The sequence below is a fragment of the Pezoporus wallicus genome, unplaced genomic scaffold, assembly GCF_028554395.1.
Source record: "Pezoporus wallicus isolate ANWC-B61680 ecotype Strahan unplaced genomic scaffold, APGP_CSIRO_Pwel_v1 contig_7227, whole genome shotgun sequence".
In the NCBI taxonomy this organism is placed as follows: Eukaryota; Metazoa; Chordata; class Aves; order Psittaciformes; family Psittacidae; genus Pezoporus; species Pezoporus wallicus.
The window spans coordinates 1,648,771-1,670,045 of record NW_026637191.1 but is presented as its reverse complement, the minus strand read 5'-3'; the positions used below and the strand labels follow the sequence as shown (position 1 = coordinate 1,670,045).

At 40.6% G+C, this 21,275-nt stretch overlaps 1 protein-coding gene across 5 annotated transcripts in view; it reads left to right on the top strand.

Annotated features, from left to right (window-relative positions):
- The window catches only part of FANCM (FA complementation group M), a 74,564-nt gene that overhangs the window by 52,870 nt on the left and 419 nt on the right, over window positions 1–21,275 (top strand). For 3 of the 5 annotated variants that reach the window (XM_057403842.1, XM_057403841.1, XM_057403839.1), the window contains 10 exons: window positions 5,436–7,371; window positions 9,701–9,780; window positions 9,890–9,955; window positions 10,472–10,606; window positions 14,074–14,230; window positions 15,217–15,323; window positions 16,730–17,290; window positions 17,954–18,338; window positions 19,840–20,131; window positions 20,599–20,855. In XM_057403842.1, coding sequence (XP_057259825.1) covers window positions 5,436–7,371; window positions 9,701–9,780; window positions 9,890–9,955; window positions 10,472–10,606; window positions 14,074–14,230; window positions 15,217–15,323; window positions 16,730–17,290; window positions 17,954–18,338; window positions 19,840–20,131; window positions 20,599–20,746 — 3,867 coding nt within the window. In that variant the 3' untranslated portion in view covers window positions 20,747–20,855. Of the gene's footprint in view, window positions 1–5,435; window positions 7,372–9,700; window positions 9,781–9,889; window positions 9,956–10,471; window positions 10,607–14,073; window positions 14,231–15,216; window positions 15,324–16,729; window positions 17,291–17,953; window positions 18,339–19,839; window positions 20,132–20,598; window positions 20,856–21,275 lie in introns of those variants that run through there. The other 2 variants (XM_057403840.1, XR_008971505.1) reach the window with 2 other exon arrangements.

The window sequence follows — 21,275 nt, the reverse complement described above, 5'->3', positions numbered from 1 at the left end:
GCAAGCTTTTACAATAAGGGTACCATGTATAAGCCAGCATTTTATAGTCTTGGAACTCTTGCAGGAGCTACTCTACACCATATGTCTTTATGTTTTGAGAGAGGGATAGTATTTTAAAATTGTTTTTAATATTATAATAATAATGCATTGGTGGCAATCATGTTTATTTAGAACACTGAACTGTTACTGTAGTTGAAAAACTGCTTTTAGGTGCAGCAGTCCTGCTATCTGCTTGGATCTAGCTGTTACTGCTTGTATTTTTAGTATTGGCATGGAAATGCAGTAAGTTTAAGAAATAGTCACTGGGATTCAGGGATGTTTTGCTGTTCGTATTTTCATGGAAATTACATAGTGGTACCCAGGTTCTTGCTCTATATCTCTCTGTAATGTGGTGGGTTCCCTCCTCCTTCTGTACATTTTTATAACCCTTAGCATGGGGACATCCAAAGCTAAGGAAGTCAAATAGGAAATGTCAGCTTTCACCTATCTGTAATGTCAAATAACGGAATAATCTGCAGTTACCAGGTCAGACACCTCTAGTACTCACTAGCTATCACTTCTATCCAGGAATTTTTGTAAAATAAGCAGTTACTAAACCATAGATTAATTTATTTTCTGACACTTCAGATGTTCTTGAACAAGCACTCCTTACATTATAACATCCTAGCCTCTTTAATGACTGCCATTCTTGTAATTACTGGGGTACATAGCCCATGTTTTGCTAATAAATCTACAGGGATCTTTCGAGTGTTTTTGTTGTGTAGCTGTTTGCTATAGTCAGACACTCTCTCAAATTTTAGAGCATCAGCAGGGTAAGAACAAGCAGATAGAGGAATAGTAGCCAGTTGCTGCTAGGCAGGAGCAGATGGTGGTTCTTCAAGAGTTGTCAGCTGCATAGATCAGCCTGGGTGTCAGGAGTACAAGGTATCAGACACTGACTTGGGGGTTGAAGAAAGGTGTTGGGTGGCTGCATGAGATTGTTTGTGATTCATTCCAGGCAAACTGCCTGAAAGCAAAAAAGCAATATAATTAGTAGATACATCAATAATGTGATGTGTTAGGAAGAGAAATATTACTGCTTTTGTAGATGGAAATTGTGGTTTCTGTGGCCCTTAAACTTCTTTTGTGAATCAGCTCCACACATTTTGAAATGTCATCTAATAGAATGCACTTGAACTTCCAAAAAAGGTTTTTGACAGTCGTCCTTCCCCTAGAGTATCTTCTGGAAACTAAGCCATCATGGAATAGGATGGATGGATTATTCTATTCATTAACCCATTCCTGAAAGGTATAAACAGTGACCTGTACTCAGATGGCTGGTAGGTAAGCAGTGAAATCACATAAGCATCAAAATGTTTAACCTGTTTGTAAGTGGTTTGGGGAAGTAGTAATTTTTACAGGAATGGAAAATTATTTTGATAGTAAAAGATGGTCATAAAGAATGACAAAATTTTCTAAAGAAATAGCCTGTGAGCAAGATCTAAAAAGCTGGTGAATTAAATTCTGTCCCAGTAAGTTCAAAGTTGAAGGAAGGAGAAAGCTGCCTTAGCCAGGAAAAAGTTGTTGTAGGTACTTCTGTGCAAACATTAGTGATCACTGTTGCTCAAAAAATTGATTAGAATTTCAGAAGTCAGTAAGAAAGGAATATAAAATAAAACAGAAAGCATTGTATGAGATCCACAATATGTTGTATGCCCATATCTTGTGTATAGTGAAAGCTCATCCATTGCTCTTACAGTTATTGGTGTAGATGAGATGTCTAGCCAGTGTAAGTTCACATGAAGTGGCCTAGGTGGGCACAGGGATGTGTTTTGGGGAAGGAGAGTTCTGTCTTTTCTTTATTTCTATGCTTTTCTCAATTTTTGGTCTCATGAAACATGCTGGGTTAAAGCAGCCTGTGTCCAGCAGCTGTGTTTGTCATCTTGCATTCTTGTGCTTCAGTCTTACTACTGGGCACTGATAAATACTTTGTAGTACACACTTTGATGTTAAACCACTTCACAGAGGAACACAGTACTTTAGTGCCTACAACCCAGTTTGTAGGCAAGTGAGCAAGATTCCTCCAAAGGCAGAAGCTCTCTTTGTAGGAGTGAGAGGAGCTGGAGGAGGACTGCACACTTCGATTTCTCTATCCTCCAGAAGTCTTCCAATGCAGTTGAAGTGCAGCTTAGCTTCCTTAGCAAGTATGTGTTAATGTATCCAGTATATTAAAAGCAATGGTTATAGCCTAGGACATATTTGTAAACATTAAAAAAGCATTTGTGGGGAGTAGGGGAGAATGGTCATGGCTGTGAATATTTGAGGCTCAGCAGTTTTACCTCCATTTCAATCAAGCTTTCAAGTAAAGAAATTCTAATTGTTAAAAATCTATATTGTATGTGTTTATAGACTTAGCTTTTCATTTCTAAATAGCAAAATCACCAGGGTTTTGGCAGACATCTGAATCTCATTAGAAAATGTACATGCAAAGCAGCTTATGAGGAGAGAGGTTAATTTTAATTTTGGTAGTTGCCTTAATTTAAAATGCTTGAAAACAGAATATGCTTCTGTATGTGCGCATTTATATGTATATTAATATATTCAAAATAAAAATTTTAATATCTTGTTTACTTTTTCATTTTTATTTTTTGATACTAAAAAACCCTATTGCTTTTTAAGCTGAACAGTAATTCTAAGCAAGGTCATTGATTTAGTACCATAAGAGATGCCTGTTTTTCTATTCTTGCATGACCTAGTTGCTGAGTAGCTGGTACACACTGGAGCTTGCTAGGCTATAGAAGAGCTGATCAGGAAATGTAAGATTCTGCAATTTGTAACATTCAGGCTAAAATGTGATAATTATAATTCTGACCTTTCACTCTATCAGTATTAACTAAGCTCACTGGGAGAAAGTATTTTGTTTGGGAGAAAGTATGTTGAATGACTAAGTTGAACTAGAACAGTTATGTAACTCCATGTAAGCTTGAAATCAGGTTACTGGAGTTCGTCCTAGATGCTAAATTTGTCTTCTGGACTGTTGTCCTGACACACAGCAGCTCTACTAGACTTTTGTTTTCCTTTTCCCCTGTCAAGTTAGAACGTAATCGTGGGTATATACAGTGGCCTAATGAAATTCTTCAGTGGAAGAACTCCTCGTTCCTCCTGTTTTCTGTGTTGCACTCATTTATTTATCCATGAAAAAAATTTCCTGTTTTGCTCTCTCTAAGTTTCTTTAAAGGTTTTGGCAGGGACTTTCTGAAGGCTTGTCAGAAAGCTGGAGGATGGTCTGCATGAGAGCACCTCAATGTTTTTTTTTCTTGCTGGTCTCTAAAGAAATCTGTCTTGTTCCTGATATCTAATGTAAATCTCCCCTCTGTCAGTTTAAAGCCATTCCCCCTTGTCCTATCCCTGCATGTCCTTGTCAGAAGCTGCTCTCCATCTTTCTTCTTATCCCCTTTAGGCACTGGAAGCTGCTCTAAGTTCTCCCCAGGGCCCTCTCTTCTCCAGGCTGAACAACCCCAGCTCTCTTAGCCTGTCTCCATAGGAAAGGTGCTCCAGCCATCTTCATGGCCCCCTCAGGACTTGCTGCAACAGGTCCATGTCCTTTTTATGTTGGGAGGCCCAGCATAAGATTTGCTCTTATCTGCTTTGCCTCTGGTTCAGTTGTGATTTGAATTGTCCTTTTATGTACTCAAAGCCCTCTTCTTTTCCTTCATGTTTGATGAGTTTTGTGTTGCTTTATGTTGGGTTACTTAAAAAAATGCAGAACAATTTAGGGCCATGAATAATCTGCAGTGCATCTCTTAAAAGTATTGGGTGGGCAAGAACATCACCTACTCTCTTTTTATAAGGTTTAGTGGTTTGACAGCTAATCAGTCTTTAATCCATTTAATATATATAGTGTTCTTACAGTGCTTGCATGCTTTAATTGAAATGTTGCACAACATTCAGTCCTTACTTACATATCATTATTAATGCCGTTATCCTGTCAACCAAATGTGTAATCTCCTCAGATTACATTTGTGAAGTTAATTAGACCAAGTTGTGTTGGTTATTATTGGTTACTCCTCTTTGATTTCCTCCAAAGCCTTCCTATCTTGATGCTGTATTTTGACTGAGCATGAGGGAAACTATTTAGAAACCACATGTATGGAACTCATCCTTTAAGCTCTTATAGCATTGTTTTCTTTGCTATTTTGGTTTTCAGACTTCTTATAAGTCAGCTGGTATACTGTGAGGATCTCCTTGGAGATCTCTTTTAAAAATCTTTACTTTTAGTTACTTTGGATGCGTTTATAAATGGATAGCCTAAGCATAGGCACTAAGTATGTAGCAGGTGAGTAGCATCTTCTGTAGTGACATACGGAGTAGGTGTTTGAGAGCCCTTTAAAGATGAGTCTCTAGCAGCTGAACTTCCTTCCCCTGCTGGACAACTCTGGTGCTGATCACACACAGACTGCACACATTGTCACCGAGACACAAGTGGCATTGCTGTAAACGGGACTTGGAAACAGCTGTATCCTTGACCCCAAAACATCCTTTTGGTGGCATGTATGAAGTTAGTGATCAAATTTAAATAGCAATTTGTTTAACTGTTATTATTATTGAGAGTGAAAAAACACTGTTAATACTGGATGGTATGCTTTATCTACTGCATGCCTTCATTCTGAGATCTTAATTTAAAAGAGAGAAGGACAATAAGTAAATAAAATATCTTTTCAATCCAGACAGTCCTTGTATGGATACCTAACTGGGAATGATGTCAAAGTCTATTGTGCTTTTTTCAAGTGTATTTTGAAAAAAGCTAGTTGCCTAGGTCAGTGTTGAACAGAAGATTAATAAGCATGCATGGGGAAGAAAAATAAGTTCAGAGTATGTAAGTGAGAAGTTCTTAATGGGCCATCAATGGCAATGGCCAAATTAGACATGATAGTAGAAAGAGAATGGAGAACTCCAGGCTTATTTGTGCTTGAATAAGGGTTTCTTCTGCTCAAAGCACCTTCCTCTATTTGCTAGTCCTCCCAGAAGTACAGCTGGTAAAGCCTCTCTGAGGACACAGTACCTTGCACATTTCATTAGTGAAGTTGCTTGCTGTTAATGTTCCGAGAACTGCATCTTAGGTCTGTGCACGGCACAGTCGTCCAGTACTGAATATTGTGTGTTGGTGCTCTGTTAAAAGCCATCTTTATTTACACATGGTGTCCTTCAGTCTTTCTAAAACATATTTAGGCTTGACAACCCAAGCATGGATTTGCAGTTACTGCCAGCAAATGTTGTATTTGCAAGTTGTGACTTTAAATAAAAAACAAAACACAATTTTTATTTTTTTTCCTCCCTCCTTTCTAATAACCTGTAGGAGTAAGAAAACCTTTGTCACTTGTTTTCAATATCCTTATGATGACTCCTTGTAAGCCTGTATCTGTTTATAGTAAATATTATACTGTGTTTGTCACCAGGGAGATTGCCACTATGAATTGGAGATTCAGCCTCACTTACATATTGAAGATGTTAATGTTCAAAGGAATAAAAATCATCCCTTCGTGACCAGCTCCACATCTGATCAGAAGGCATGCTCATCTAGAAAAGAGGTGGCACACAGATCAAAAGTAAAACCATTTTTACCTGATACAGATGATAATGAGAGTGAATTCTTCACCACATTTAAAATAACAAAGCCAAAGACTCCAAAAGGAACTTCCAGATCTAATCTGGAAGTGCCTGTGTTAACTACAGATACTAATACTTCCGCTTCTTACTCAGCAGGAAGGCTTGCTGTGGTTGAAAATGCTGACCAGGGCAGTCAAGAGGATAAGGAACTAGAGGTGACATTTGACTTAAATGGATTTATTGACCTATGTGACAACAGTGACAGTACTGTAATTGATGAAAGTGCAGCAATGAATGAAAACAAAACTGTAGATAAAGCTTGTAGGTCCCTGGAGACAAACCACACAGATCTGAGTTACAGTAGCTTCACAGCTGAGAAATCACCTGTGTCCTCTGACTTATTTTATCTTCCAGAATCCTATGTGGATTCATTTGCACTTGTGAGACCACTTGAGGAGCCTTCTTGGTTAAAACAAGCATGTTCCAATGTGAAAAGGCTTTTATCACAATCTCCTCCCTCTTTGAATAAAGTTTATGATTTTGAAAATGTGGTGAGAAATGAAGAAATAATACGTCCGTTTCAAAAAGCTATTTCTGATAGTTATTCAGCAAGACTGCAGTCCAAAGGCTTCCCTGCACCCTCAGAAGGTAATTATACACTGCTGCACCTTGAAAATTCTGAAGAGAGGGTCACCAGTGAATTGTGTGGCTCTTTAAGTACCTGTTTTTCAAAAACTGTGTCATCTTCTGAGACCACTGTTGTTAAAGCCAAAGAGGAACTTCACTGGAATGACAGCTTTCATAGTCTATTTGACAACGAAGAATTCACTGAAATTCAAGAGAATCAGTATTTTGCTCAAAAAGAAGATATTGAACTTGACAAGCAAAAAGTAGTAGTGGATGAAGAGAAGAGTATACATTTATTTGAAGATGAACACCTTTATGACACAAATAATAGAAGTTTTTCTACAAGCAATAAGCATTTAGTCAGGTCAGATTCAGGTGAGAGTGCTATTGGGCCAGTTGCAGAGCAGGGCTCTAAGTGGTTTTCTTCCAAGGTGTGCTGCAGGAGCACTGATACAACCTGTGAGGAGCAGCTGAGAAGCAGTAAAACCACAGCCATGGAAATGCTAGGTGATGTTAGTGTGAGTGAGCAGTCTCTGAATAACGATGATCTTTATGACTGTTCTCAAGAACTATTTTCTGTTAATTTTGATTTGGGATTTTCCATTGAAGAGTGTGAGAATCAAATGTTTGAAGAAAATATAGATACTGATAATACCAGAAAATCGAATGGTGCCTTACGGAGTCATACAGATGTTAAATCCACTGAAGAGAAAAAAAAACTACTGAATGATAGCGCCAAACTTGAGACATCGCCAGAGTGGGATTGCAAAGGTCTCGAGAAAAGAGATGCTTCCACACCATTGCCATTCCAGAGTAGGAGCTTGAATGGCAGAGAAGGAGCTGGGGGTGCTTCTGCTGTGGTGCCTTTCCTGGAGTCAGGAGGTGAAAGAAGTGGATCACCCAAAGCTTCAGCTCCTGCACTTTCTACCCCACGTAGAAAGGTTATGAATATTAAAGCTAACAGAAGAATTGCTCTGAATGTCTTCTCTAGTGCCAGGGAAGAAATTGCAGAGGGGTCTCTTACAGATAAAGCAAATAAAAGCCTATGTAAGCAGAACTTTGGGAGTTCAGCTGTGGATGCATTTCATTCCCATTTGGGAAGAACTGAAAACCTCAACCACACCAACATTCCTAGTTCACATGTGTCTCCTGCTGAAGGTAGGGATTTCAAGGGTACTGTTAGTACTTTCATGTTTAAATTAATAGAATCCAATAGTTTTTGGATCCTCAATTTAGTTTTATGACTAAGGTGGGAAGGATGAAAGGGAAAGGGAATAATGTAAATTGTTCTAAATACAAGAAGTTGGGTCAGTGGGGAGACTTTCCACTTTAGCTGCCTCTAAAGCCGTTTCTTAATATTCTCAGTATCTGATTTGTAATCACCTGGATCTGTTGTACTCTGATCCCCAAATCCATGCCTTCATAATTTCCTATCGTTGTTCCTGAGGAGTCAAAGCTACTGAGTTCTGTTTTGTTGACAATTGACTTGTATTCAAAATTTTCTGATTATAACTTCAGCACAAGCCAGGATTGTCTTAAAGATATTGACTGTTTGTAGGCTCTATTCTATTTTTATTTCCTCCCTCTTCTCCCCCACTTTTGTCTTTCTCTGGTTTAGGACCAACATACCATAAAAAAAAAGTATTACATATTCAGGTATTGCCAATATATAAGTGTCTGTCATTCTTCACTTGTAGGTCACTTACAGATCATATTCACACCCTTTGTTGTATTTCTCTCTTAACAAACTTGAATTGCTTTCAAAATAATTGAGACATAATGGTACTTGGTCTGATTCATAAGGCACATAGAGGTGTTTTGAATGGCTTTGTTATTGTCCTTAGACATTGAAACAAAGCAGAAACAGTCCTTTTGGTGGTAAAAACATCATCTCCTTCTCTTTGAATTTGTCTGATAATGTATTTTCTGAAGTTGATTGATTGTTGAATGCCACCTTTCTTCCTGAATCATCATCACACCTTCGAATGACTATGTTAGTTTGTTGAATTTAAAAATTGTAATTGATTTAATAAGCAAGAATAATAAATTTAAAACAAACCCACACAAAACCCTGAAACTACAAAAAGAAACAAATTGCTGTTTTAGAGTTGCAGGGTTAATAGTGAACTTGGATCAGGTTGTTTCATAAAACCCCAGGATGGAAGGAACCTCAAGGCTGGAATCTGGTCCAACCTTTCTGTCAAAGCGTGACGTAGACTAGATATCCCAACACCCTGTCCAGTCAAATGTTAACAGTATCCAGTGTTGGGGAATCCACCGCTTCCCCAGGGAGATTATTCCAATGGCTGATTGTTCCCAGTGTGAAAAATTTTTCTCTTGTGTCCAGTTAGAATCTCCCCGGGACTAACCTGTGCCCATTATCCCTCATCTTTTCCATATGGCTCCTTGTAAAAGGAAGTCTCCATCCTCTTTGTAGCCACCCTTTAAATACTGGAATGTAGTGATCATATCTCCCCTGAGCCTTGTTTTCTCCAAGCTGAACAAGCCCACCTCTCTTGGCCCTTCCTCAAACAGTTTCCCAGTCCTTGGAACATCTCTGTGGCCCTTCTCTGGGCCCTCTCCAGCCTGTCCGCATCTTTTTTATAGGGGGGCAGGGCAGGGACCAAAACTGAGCATAGTATTCCAGGTGTGGCCTGGCAGGCACTGAGTTAGAGAGCTTGGTGCAGTCAGGTCTTGAAAACCTCTCCAGGCAATGTATGTTGTTGAAATGGATAGTTATTATAGTTACTATTTTTTATATATGTTATTGTAGAAGTGAAAAGTTTGGGTATTTTGTACTTTTCCTTAAAGAAATTAAAACTTTGAGTGATTCAGTCAGAACCAGCTCTCTTTCCCTCCCTATCTTGCTATACGCCTGAAGAAACAGAAAAATAAGACAGAATGCTGTAGGTGCAAGTAGCATCAAGCCTGCTTTGGGGTGGGAAGGATGTTAAACAGGCAGTGTATCTATTGCACTAAATCCAGGGTCTCTCCATCAGAACTGGAGCTTTGTTGTGCACAAAGGAAGATCTTGGCTTTTATAAAAGCAGTCCTTTGTAAAACCAAAGAGGCTGCAGTCATTTGAAAAGGAATTGGAAAGAGGACTTTTCTGTGAGCTCTGGTCTTGTTCAGTGGACTCAAAAGGGTTAAAAAATGCTTCCAGAAGTGCAACTCTTACTCAGTTTTAAAGGGCTTTTGCTCTTATTTTCAAGACACCTTTTCCTGTGTTTGTACTGCCTTGGATAATCACTTTCACTTGGAGACTTTCCAGGGAAGTAGGATTTATTGTATATCTCAGCTGGAGGTTATTTATTTTGATTAACAAGGCTAAAGAGAACAATATTTGCCACATAAATCAATAAGTAATCTCCTTTGCAGGTACTTCTTTAAGAGAGACAGATTTTGATTTTGATTGCTCAGTTATAGAAATCCTGCGTTCTGAACAATGCATTTTCTTGTGAATGCTGTTTACTATTTTTTTCTGTAGGAATCAGCAGTGAGAGTGAAGAAGAGATAGTTTTCCAGAGGAAAAACAGGAGAAAAAAGAATGTTTTGAAGTCTCCTGATGTGAGTCTTAGCAAAAGAAAAAAAAGAAAATAAAAAGAGAAGCAAGATGCCAAATCAAACACCAAACCCAAACCCCCCGTTGCAATTGTACTTGTTTCTGTTTACACAGGTTATGAATGACAGTGACTTTGAATCACCAATTTGCGCGAGAAAACGTCGGCACCCACGTAACATGGTAAGGGCGAGAAGTAATGCAGGCTCATTTCTGGAGTATATATTTAAACATTTACTTTCTCAATCACTAGGCAAGTGTTCTTATAAAAATATTTTATACCATTTGTCCTAATGAGTATTAGAATGTAATTGCTTGCCTTCCTTCAATTCTTTCTCAAGGTCTCCAAAGATGACTTTGTAGGTGGTTTTTGGCAGTGAAATACTGTTATAGGCAGGAGAGCTGTGCCTCTCCATTTGTGGAAGGCAGTAAAGCAACCTTTGCTGCAAAGCTTTGAGGAAAAAAAATAACAATTCATGTCACATTTGACCTGTTTTTTCTTCCAATTAACCTGGTTTTTCTGTTCCTTTTGTCTTTATTAAGGTGATTAGCATGATTGCATTATTTTGCCATAGCAGATCAGCCACCTAAAAATTAGGTATTGCTTAAAACCCCCAGTTGTCAAAGGATGATTGTGTAATCAAAGTATTGCTTGCTTTAGTCTTTATTTACTGAGGTGTTTGTGAAATGTTCCTCTAGTCAGACATGTCCAGTGATGACAGCATGGATTTTCACAAGAACTTGCACAGGACCGTAAATAACTCCACAGCCTCTAACAAAAACCAGCTGAGAAGTACAAAACGGCCAAAGGTCAAGAGCAGTTTCACAAAGAAGGTCTGTGGCATTAAGTCTCTCTTAATATGCTGAAGGTTGTATTTGAAGTGGTTTGTGTTTAAATTGCAACGTAGATAATGGCTACGCGCTGTCTTATATATGTCTGTGGAGGTATGTGCACGTTGGCAAAGTTACAAAGTCTGAGTCAGAAGAATTGGTCTTTGAACACAAGCAGCACTTCATGTTACCGACCAAAACAAAAAAAGAGACAGAAGGAGACATAGTGAAATTCTGCTTCATGTCTGAACTGCAAGAATTAATTTAAAATATTTTCTAATTTGTCTATATTTAAACTTTAAAAAAAAAAAGACAACAAAACAAAATATGAAAATGGCAGAAATGTTGAGCACTGATTTTGCGATACTTAAGGTGAGAATTTAACATGTCATTGGGTGACTCATTCTGGAGCTCATATGTATTTTATGGCCTAAAAAATGGAGCTTCTGTCTATTTTATGGCCTTTGTAGGATCTCACGATAAAACTGTATCATAGTATGCATGCAGTTGGGCAGTTGTTTGGTTTTAAGACATTGTTTAGGGGGATCAAGGCTCAGAGCTGTTTTACACAAGCTTCTTACAAACATTTGATGTGAAATCTTGAAACACTAGACAAAGGGTCTTAACCCTCACATCCATTGCCTGACTTTCAGAAGAATCTGCATAATAATCAAAAGCAAAATAACAATCTACATTGCAAGTAGAACTCAAAGAGTAGTCAAACTCGGGAAGCTCAGGTTCTTGACCAGAATTTAGACTATTAGGATACTTAATCATATGGATTTGCCACCTACTCTAGTGGTTTTCACCTTTGGATACATTAAGACAGAGATGGTCCCTCGACCCAAAGCTTGAACCTTAACTTAGTGCTTTACACTTTAATCTGTCACTGCCACAGGACTGGATGCAGGAGAGGATGTAGGACAGAATCCTATAATAGCTCTTAAATATGCATAGATGTGGTTCTGCTGGGCAAAAAATTACCGTAATCAGGGCTCTGGGGCACATTATGTTGGATATTTTTAATGTTTTAAAGCTAATCTTCATTATGGAGACTTCCCTATAGCATCAGTATTTTATATTCTGGAATACAAAGAAAGAGGTAGATGAAAAGTCCATTTTGCAATTTTATTTAAACGTATTTTTAATGTGAGCCCAAAAGGTTCATGGAAAAAGAGCCTTGTATACTTAAAAAGTTCTACTCTGCCTTCATGTATCATCTTACCTAAGCATACCGATGTTTAGGTAAGATGATCATAGAATCATAGAATAATTAGGGTTGGAAAGGACCTTTAGATCATCTAGTTCCAAACCCCCTGCCATGGGCAGGGACACCTCACGCTAAATCATATCACCCAAGGCCTCGTCCAACCTGGTCTTGAACACTGCCAGGGATGGAGCATTCACAACCTCCCTGGGCAACCTATTCCAGTGCCTCACCACCCTAACAGGAAAGAACTTCCTCCTTATATCCAATCTAAACTTCCCCTGTTTAAGTTTTAACCCGTTACCCCTTGTCCTTTCACTACAGTCCCTGATGAAGAGTCCCTCCCCAGCATCCCTATAGGCCCCCTTCAGATACTGAAGGCTGCTATGAGGTCTCCACGCAGCCTTCTCTTCTCCAGGCTGAACACCCCCAACTTCCTCAGCCTGTCTTCATACGGGAGGTGCTCCAGTCCCCTGATCATCCTCGTGGCCCTTCTCTGGACTTGTTCCAGCAGTTCCATGTCCTTTTTATGTTGAGGACACCAGAACTGCACACAATACTCCAGGTGAAGTCTCACGAGAGCAGAGTAGAGGGGCAGGATCACCTCCTTCGACCTGCTGATCACTCTCCTTTTGATGCAGCCCAGGATACGGTTGGCTTTCTGGGCTGCAGGCGCACACTGAAGCCAGCCCATGTTCATTTTCTCATCAACCAACACCCCCAAGTCCTTCTCCACAGGGCTGCTCTGAATCTCTTCTTTATGATATATGAAGGCATATTGCCTTACCTAAACAACAGTGATGAACGTATCAGAATTCCAGATCCACAGAAGGTTCAAGACATCAAAATCATTCTGATCAGTCCAACACCAGTTACAGTGTTTTGTCAGAAGTTCAGGTAATGGAGTTGTAAATGCAGGAGAGATCTGCAGTTAAAATAACAGAGATTATGAGAAGCCCTAGGTGACTAAAATAGTGACTGGCACTGAATTCAGAGGTTCAATAAATAATAGAAGAATGTGGTAACTTGTTTCCCAGGTGTGATCATACTCATGACTCTCAGTTTCTGGTGTCACAGTGCTTTTCTGGTGCCACAGGGCTTTTCACACTGCAGGGTTTGTCCCCTCTGTAGTCCTTCACAAGTAAGAAGGATTAAGACTAGTTGGCAATAACATTGAGAGTTCTTTCCTGTAAACAGGTGACCTCCAGTGTGTTTCAGAATAGTCAAAACTGTTCTAGAAAAGGAGTTAGTAATAATGGTTGTCGTTCAGGCTAGTTAATTGGTGTAAGCAAATAATTAAAACTTGGAAAAACTGAAAATCAGAGGTGTCACTGTAGCACAATTTACGCCAGTCTTCCATGTACTAAACTAAAATTCACAGCTTTGCTTTATATTCAAAGTATTTTGAAGGCAAAGAATTATTCCTTTGGAGTAATTAGGATACATAATGGTTTGGGGTTTCTTTTTCATGTTTTATTTTAGTACTTTATAGCTGAAATCGTAACAGAAAAATTTGTTAGCTGAATATAAAGTCTCTCTAACAAAACATCTTCCTGAATTCGTTTTGTTTCCATGTGCATTCTATTGAGCGTTTTGTTGTCTAGTTTTGATGGAATTAGGTACCAAGGTTTATATCCTGTCTCCTGGGCTGCAGTTCACATGTGAAGTGCCTCATCTTCCCTGAAAGACAAGCATTTTTTCAATGAGTTGCATTGTTTTATGAATTTATGAAATAATCCCAAGTCATAAACAGAAAAGAGCAAACCAGTGTGAAATCTGTATCTGAAGTTTTTAGAGGACCTGTGTTCAAAGTAATGCAGCACTTCAAAATCAAATCAGATTCTTGAAAGAAAATAAAACAAGTAAAACTACACTTGTAAGTCACAAAATAAATTAGTATTTTGGAGTAGCTCAGCTACAACGTGTTACGTTTGTAAACTGCCTGTGCTGTTAACTAGCAGGCAGTGCTGCACACGGTGGTTACCTTTGGCCAGGGCTTTGAAATGGAAACCAGCTTCACCCTCCTGCACTGGTAGGCAGATGTTTGTGTGCTGTCCTTTGTTGGACAGAACTTCATGTTCTTTACATCAGCTCTCCCAGTTATGGATTCTCTTTTCAAAGCCAGGAGCCTGATATCTGTGAGCATCGAAGCAGCTGATGCTGTGAAGTAATAAGCTGATTTAATCGGAGGTCTCACAGGCAATATTAGTTAATTGGGAGCCAGCTTTTAACTAAAAATTGATTTTTTTTTTTCTTTTTTTAGACTGCAGCAAGACAGTTTTTAGATGAAGAAGCTGAGCTGTCCCAGCAGGATGCAGACTGTGTTTCTTCTGATGAGACTGATGATGCAGAGAATGAGCTGAACTCTTCACTTGTTCAGTTCCTGAATGATGATGTAGAAATCACACAAGTGTTAAATGGTAAATGAGAAAAGCTCTTTATGCTTTTAAGATCAGGGGTGTTGCTTAAAAAGTGGTGTGTGATAGGCATAGACATTCAGTCAGCTAATTAGCAGTAACCTCCTCAGCTGTGGTAAATCAGACGCTTTCCATTATATGTTTGTACCTTGTCTTCTTTTATTCTCATAGGTTTCTTATGTAGTAAGTTCTTCACTGGAGTCTCTACTATGTGATAGCTTTGGGCAGGCTGGAATCAGTTCTTTGAGGATTGTTGGGCAGGAGATCACCCTCACTAAACCTCACCCCCCCCCCCCCCCCCGTGCCATTGTGACTGAACATAATTTGCCAGTTCACATAGAAATTTCTGAGCCTCTCAGGTGTTCTGTTAAAGAGAAACCTAAAATATGGTATGAAATAACAATAGATAACATTACAGTGTTGGTACTGACAGAGCTGAGAAGATAATGCTGCTTTCTGGCTGAGATGCTTTACTTACCCTGTGGTTACGAACCTTGTCTTTCCTTGAGATATTTGCATGATGGAATCATCTTATTACCGTTTAAGATTCCCAGATGTTGCTAAGAAATTCCTCCCTCCACTGAAATTGTGAATTGTTCCCTGTAAGACCCTGTGTGGATTTCAAAACACTCATCCCTTTCCCATACAGTCTCTGAAATAAGTTGTGTTTATTCTGGGAGAGACTTGCAATGTGGAAAACTGAATGACTGAGGTTTCCTGTGGCAGATATCACTCTTGTCTCTGCCATGGCCATCCCAGGGTCTGCCTGCTGAGAAAACCTTCTCCGTGGCAGTCCTCATGACAGCACCATGGGTAGACCTAGTCCTTCACTTCAGGATTTTAAGAGTTGTCTGGAGAATTGCAAATTCTCCAGGTTTGTGGGAGACTATAAAGGAATTACTTAATATAGAAAACAGTGTAATAATGATGAATTAAAGATGTATCCTTAATAATACTGTATTCTCTTTTATCATCTTGTTTTAATGCAGACTTTGAGATGAAAGGAATTTACCTGAAATCTGTGCGTAGTCCAGCTCTTGGCAATAGATACAAAATGGTTCATCGGGAATTCAATGCCATGGAGATTTTCTCACAGGTATGAAACAAAATTACATCTGTCCTTGTGAAATTCTTATGGTGTGTGACTCTATTTAGGTTCTAATCCTACTTTGAAGTGTAGTTTGCAGCCTATAGTTGATAAATAATAAGTTCTAACACAAGACTTCATTTGGTTTTGACTTCATTTTGGTTTTTAAGTTAATGTGTGCAGACACTGATGCTTTGATAAGAAGCATACACGCCCTGTTCTTCAGCTGGAGGGAGGCTGTCCATCAGTCTGAAGCAAAAGCATCCCAGTCCCTAGTTGTCTTTTCACTGAAGGTGATCATTGTTGATCAGTGTGGGACAGCACAGTCCTTCCAGGTTTGGCAATGTATCTCCCCCTCTCCACTGTCTTCCACTGCCACAAAGGATGTCAACTGCCACATCCTAAGGATGAAGCCTCTGACCCAGCATGTGATGTTTCGAGGCTCTCACCCAACTTCCCAGTTTGGTGAAACAAGCAACCCCAAATGGAGGTGTAACAGTTTGGATGTTACATGGTTGTATGACAAGATTGCCCTGTGCTCTTGATGCCACACAGGCAGTAGTGACAAGAGATAACAATTGTCTAGCAATTAGAAAGTTAGCTCCCGAAATAATAGATCATAGAATAACACAGAATGGTTTGGGTTGGAAGGAACCATCCACTTCCAACCCCTGCCAGGGGCAGGGACTCCTTCCACCAGACCAGGTTGCTCCAAGCCCTGTCCAACCTGGCCTTGAACACTGCCAGGGATGGGGCAGCCACAGCTTCTCTGGGCAACCTGTGCCAATGACTCACCACCCTCACAGGGAAGAACTTCCTAATATCTAATCAAAATCTCCCCTCTTTCATCTTAAAGCTATTCCCCCTTGTCCTATTCCTATATGCCCATGTGAAAAGCCCCTCTCATCTCTCTTGTCAGCCCCTTTACGTACTAGGAAGCTGCTGTAAGGTCTCCCCAGAGCCTTCTCTTCTCCAGGCTGACCAAACCCAGCTCTCTCAGCCTTCCTGCGCAGGAGCAGTGGCTCAGTGTCCTTCCCCCTGTGCAGACATGTGCGAAGGAGATACTCCTGTCTGTAATTCAGCTCGTTTGGTGTTAGTGCTAGTGAGCAAGTCTTGCTTCATTGGTGATATTACAATTAATATTACAATTAAAAGGTTTCCGGTGATGAATCCTTGGCCTGATCAAAATCTGAGTGTATGCTCATTTTGGGCTCAGCTAAGGGTATGTTGAGCCCTTCTGGGAAGTAGCTCAGGAACTGCAGAGCAAGGGAGGGTTTGGGAGGTGGGGAAGCCCCCAGGCTCCGCAGTACTTGTGTGCATTATGGATTGTATAAGCAACGTGCTTTATGGAGAGGAGGAGCAAAATCATTACAGTATTTCAAAACTTACTGGGTTTGGGTTTTTAATCCCCACAGATTCCTGAGCAAGACCAGGCTTATGCAGAAGATAGTTTCTGTGTTGTAGAGGAGGAAGAGGAAACCTGCAAAAAAAGTGAATCCAGTGAGGAGGAAGTGTCCATTAATTTTGATCTCCTAAACAATGAGAACTTTGCTAATGGAAGAAAACAGTACCTCACTCGACGCAGACAAAAAGTAAACCAGGCCAGGATGGAAGAGAACTATTCAGCCCCAATGCAAAAGAAGAAACTATCCCGAATTATTGTTCTCAGTGATTCTAGTGGGGAAGAAACAAGTGTCAGCAATGAAAAGCCTATGAAAACAGACTGTGTCAGGGCACAACAGGAAAATGCTAAGTTACCCAAGTCATTTCCTTCAGTCTTTTCTGTGCAGCACAAAGAAATTGCTGAGGAAAGCACTGTTCATCATTCTACAGATGATAAAAGCAAGATGCTTCTTGGCTTGAAAGCTTCAGTATCTGAACGGCTGGATTTTCACCCAGACCATCAAGTCAGGAGTTTTTCACCAGCCATCACTAGCTCTGCTTTGGGGAAAGAGAATCTCCAGGCTTCCAGTGAGGTTGGTGTTAATTCAATGCAAGGGCCTTCCTCTCACCTCATGTTTTCTAAAGAAGCAACCCTGGTGGGACCCTGGCGTATTGCACTGCTGTTCTGAGGGCTGTCAGCAGTGTGGTGAAGGAGCAGAACTATGCTGCTTGTACTGCTTCGCACAGTCTCCCTTTTCTGTGATACAGGAAGCATTTGTACTCACATGGTGACCTGGAGAGTATCCTAGCAGTCAGTAATAAAAATCATGGAGGAATATGGATCTATTTCAAATTGCAAAAAGTGTCCACTAATTATTTGGGTTTTGTAGTTATAAAATACTTGCTTGCTGTCCTAAGTGAACAACCTTCATAGTCTGAGGTTGGATTCCTGACCTCTTACACTTTTCTGCCTGACTTCTATTATTTACAGGATTCAGGTTTAGTTGAACTGATCTTAAAGGTCTTTTCCAACCTAAATGATTCTATGACTCTGTGAAGGCTGCATGTTTTTGTCATTCAAGCTGACTTTTTTTGACATTCAAGCTTTTTAATCCAAATAATTGGATTAAAAAGAAAAAAGTGTATCTGTTAAGCATCAGTATTTGAAAAACATATTTTCTTTATGGGCATGTTGTTCTTTGGTGTTATGCTTATGTGATTTCTGAGAAATACAGTGTGTTTTGCATCATTTACAGGTGGCGAGTTCTTTGAAGAACACCAGTAGAAGCACTTCAGTTCCATCTTGTTCTGCTTCCAAAACCCTGTCTTCAGCTACAGCTCTGTTTTCACGAGACCCTCTGGAGAAAAAGCCCTCACTCTGTGTTCTGGTAGATAGTCGTGAGATCTCCTCTGGAGCAGAGGTGATTTCCTCCTTGAAGGCAGTTCATGCTGTGAAGGTGCAGGTTTGCACTCTGAGCAGCAGCGATTACATTGTGAGCAACCGCATGGCGGTGGAAAGGATGTTTCTGTCAGAATTACTGAACTCTATGAACAGGACTAAAGTCACCCAGAGGATCCAGCGCCTGCAGAGCATGTTTGAGAGAACGTGTGTGGTTGTGGAAACGGACAGGATAAAACCAGGTAGGTGTTCCAAGGGTTGGGGATGCACCAGTGTCTGCTCAAGCCTTGCACTGGCTACACTGGCTTTGTGTATTGCACAGGAAGAAAGCAGATTGAAACCCTGTACTGTAGTCTCTGTAGCAGCATTACATTAATAAGATCACCAGCTGAAGATTAAAATTAATTTTGCTTTTGAGGGCTATTTAATAGAGGCACACTGGATCCAGCCGGATATGTTGCTTACCAGTTGCTGAGGCAGGGAAAAGCAAGTTAATTCGGACCATATTAATAAGTCCAAAAACCCCCAACTTAAAGACAGATTTCAGCCAAGGTGAGAACAGCAGAATAAAGGAACAAGCACAGTTTTTTTCCATGCTCTGTCCTAAAATAATAGTGGACTCAAGAAAAGTGAGTTCTCTGTCACACTGAAAAGGAACATTCTCACAGTCCAGACCCAGTAAGAATGACAGCTGGTCTGGGCACACCACCTACACCGTGTAATAACCCTACCTCCAAATCGGAGACACCAAACCACATGCTGGCTGCTGCTTGGACAAGCAAAAGGCAATCAGCTGAATGAAGTCAGTTTTTAGAAGAAAAGAGCAGCACTTCTACAAGGAGTTACTTTGGGAAGGCTGCAGCTGAGCTATCACCTTGCATCACAAGGCCCAGAACAGAGTTACAAAGGCACTTCCTGTCTTGGTTAAACATTTGTGGAAAATTCAAGACTGTTTCTTGAATTTGTATAGTTTGGACAAGCCCTTTGTTTTAATCCTAAAATCCGAATTATGAATCAAACCATTTTACTAACGCTGCTGTTCTCAGTGCCATGTAGAAGATAACTGAGGTGCCTTGCTTGCACCTGCTTTGCAGAATAGGGAACTAGAGCTCACAGCGCCAATTAAATTACAGATGTTCTAGTGGAGTAAAACTCCACTACTTGAAATCACATTGTTGTGGATGCAGCTCTGGTTTAGTGACATAAATCCAATTTCAATTTATCACTAGTTCACATATGAAAACAATGATAGAATTGGTGGTGTAGCTTCTCAGAGGGGTTGGAGATGAGCCCTTGATCTGCTTTATTTCCCCATTGCTGGGGCTCTTATCCATTTTCATTGGTTGTGCCCAGTTTTTATCATGACACAGTTTCCAGAGCGCTGCTGGTTTGTTATTGACAGTGTTCAAGTGCATTCTTATGTTTGTAGCTTTACCAAACCTCTTCTGACTTGGTCAGTCACCTATCATGTGTTTCTCCTAATGGCATTTAATTTGCAATTTCAGTATTACTTCCTAAACTCAACCTTTAGAGTACCTTTACGTACTCTATTCAGGCAGACTGAATAAATTCTGCTCTTTGCTCCCTCCTGCTTCATTGTTTTTCCTCATCTTGTTTTTGGTTGCGAGTTCTCAAAGCAGGGGATCTTTGAGCCGTTTTGCTTTGCAAGTAATTCATGTTCTTTTTTTCACAGTAATTTAGCCTTTAAATCTCACTGAGTTTTTTTGTATTTTTACTCTGCAGGAGAAACCTCCCGATTTTTCCAGAGGACGCAGTACTATGACAGCATGCTCTCAGCCTTTGTCCAGGCTGGCATCCGAATTCTTTTTAGCTCTTGCCAAGAGGAAACTGCCAGTTTGCTGAAAGACCTGGCTTTGGTGGAGCAAAGGAAACACGCTGCCATTCGTGTGCCAGTGGAGCTGGAGGGTCATAAAAAGGAAATGCTTAACTTCTACTTGAGCATTCCCAACCTCAGCTACCCTGCTGCTCTCAATATGTGCCATTACTTTGACTCCGTGAAGAAGATGGCCAACAGGTAACAGCCACGATGTACACCAGGTGCTGAGGCCTCACTTCCCCTTCACTCCTCTCTCCTCCAGGGCCTCCTGCTAGTGTAGCTGTTCAGGTGGATTCTTTCTGCATGTTTCTGTTGCTACCAGCTCCTAGTTTTCCTGTCCCTGCATCAGTCCTGCTCTTTATGCATTTTTCTGTCTCTGAGCCAAGTGGATTGGGCTGTGCTTCCACTATCCCTCCTACTGCTGTACCTTTTCCTTTCTCCCTTCCTGGCATTCCCTGTTTTCACTGCAGCTTTGGCTTCCTTAGCCTGGTGTGCTCACAGTCCTCAGAAATGCAGGGAGAGGTGACTGCCAGCAGCACATAGCATTCCTGCTGCTCTCTTCACAGTGGGTGCTTCTTCCCCACTGGCAGTTTCCCCTTTTGTCCAGGCATGCCCTGCTGCTCTCCAGAGCCACAGGTGAGATGTCCTGCTGTGGTGTCTTACAGCTCTCCCATCGACATTGCCACTGCTGCTCAGGTCAGCCTGCAGAAGGCCGAGGAGATCTACCGCTACCTCCACTGTGGTTTTGACATGCAGATGCTACCAGAGAACCTCTGTGCCAAAGGGAAAAGTGGTGCAGCTGCCAGGAGCTGAGGGGAATGGAAGTTGCCTTCTGGAGCCCCAGGCCATTTATTTTTTAATTGCACTTTACTGAGTTCCGATTTACTGTAAAATATGTAAATAAATCCTTGCAGAACAATGAGGGGGGGCTTTTGGCATGCTACTTCCACTTCTGATTGTTACTTCATGGAAGGCTGTGTCCCATCTGCCTCCTACCCTTGCCAGCTGTGCCACACACATGGCTCTGAGCAGATCTGGGTCTGATCACTCTAAAACTCCTTTTAAAATAACTGTGGTGATCGAAGTAGACACCCCAGGTGAAGCCTGGCTGCTGTGGGACAGGCGGCAGTTTGTTGCCACACTGTGGCTGCCTAGCAAAGGAACAGTTTTCTGTCTTCATATCACGTTTGGGAGCATGTGCAGAAGTGAGGGAAATGAACCAAGATAAATAACCTAATTGCAGATGACCTGTGTGGGTGTAACAGACCAGTAGCAGGCTGTTTATCAGCCATTAATGCCTATTTAAAAACAACAGGGGATGAAAACTTGCAGACTGGGGTAA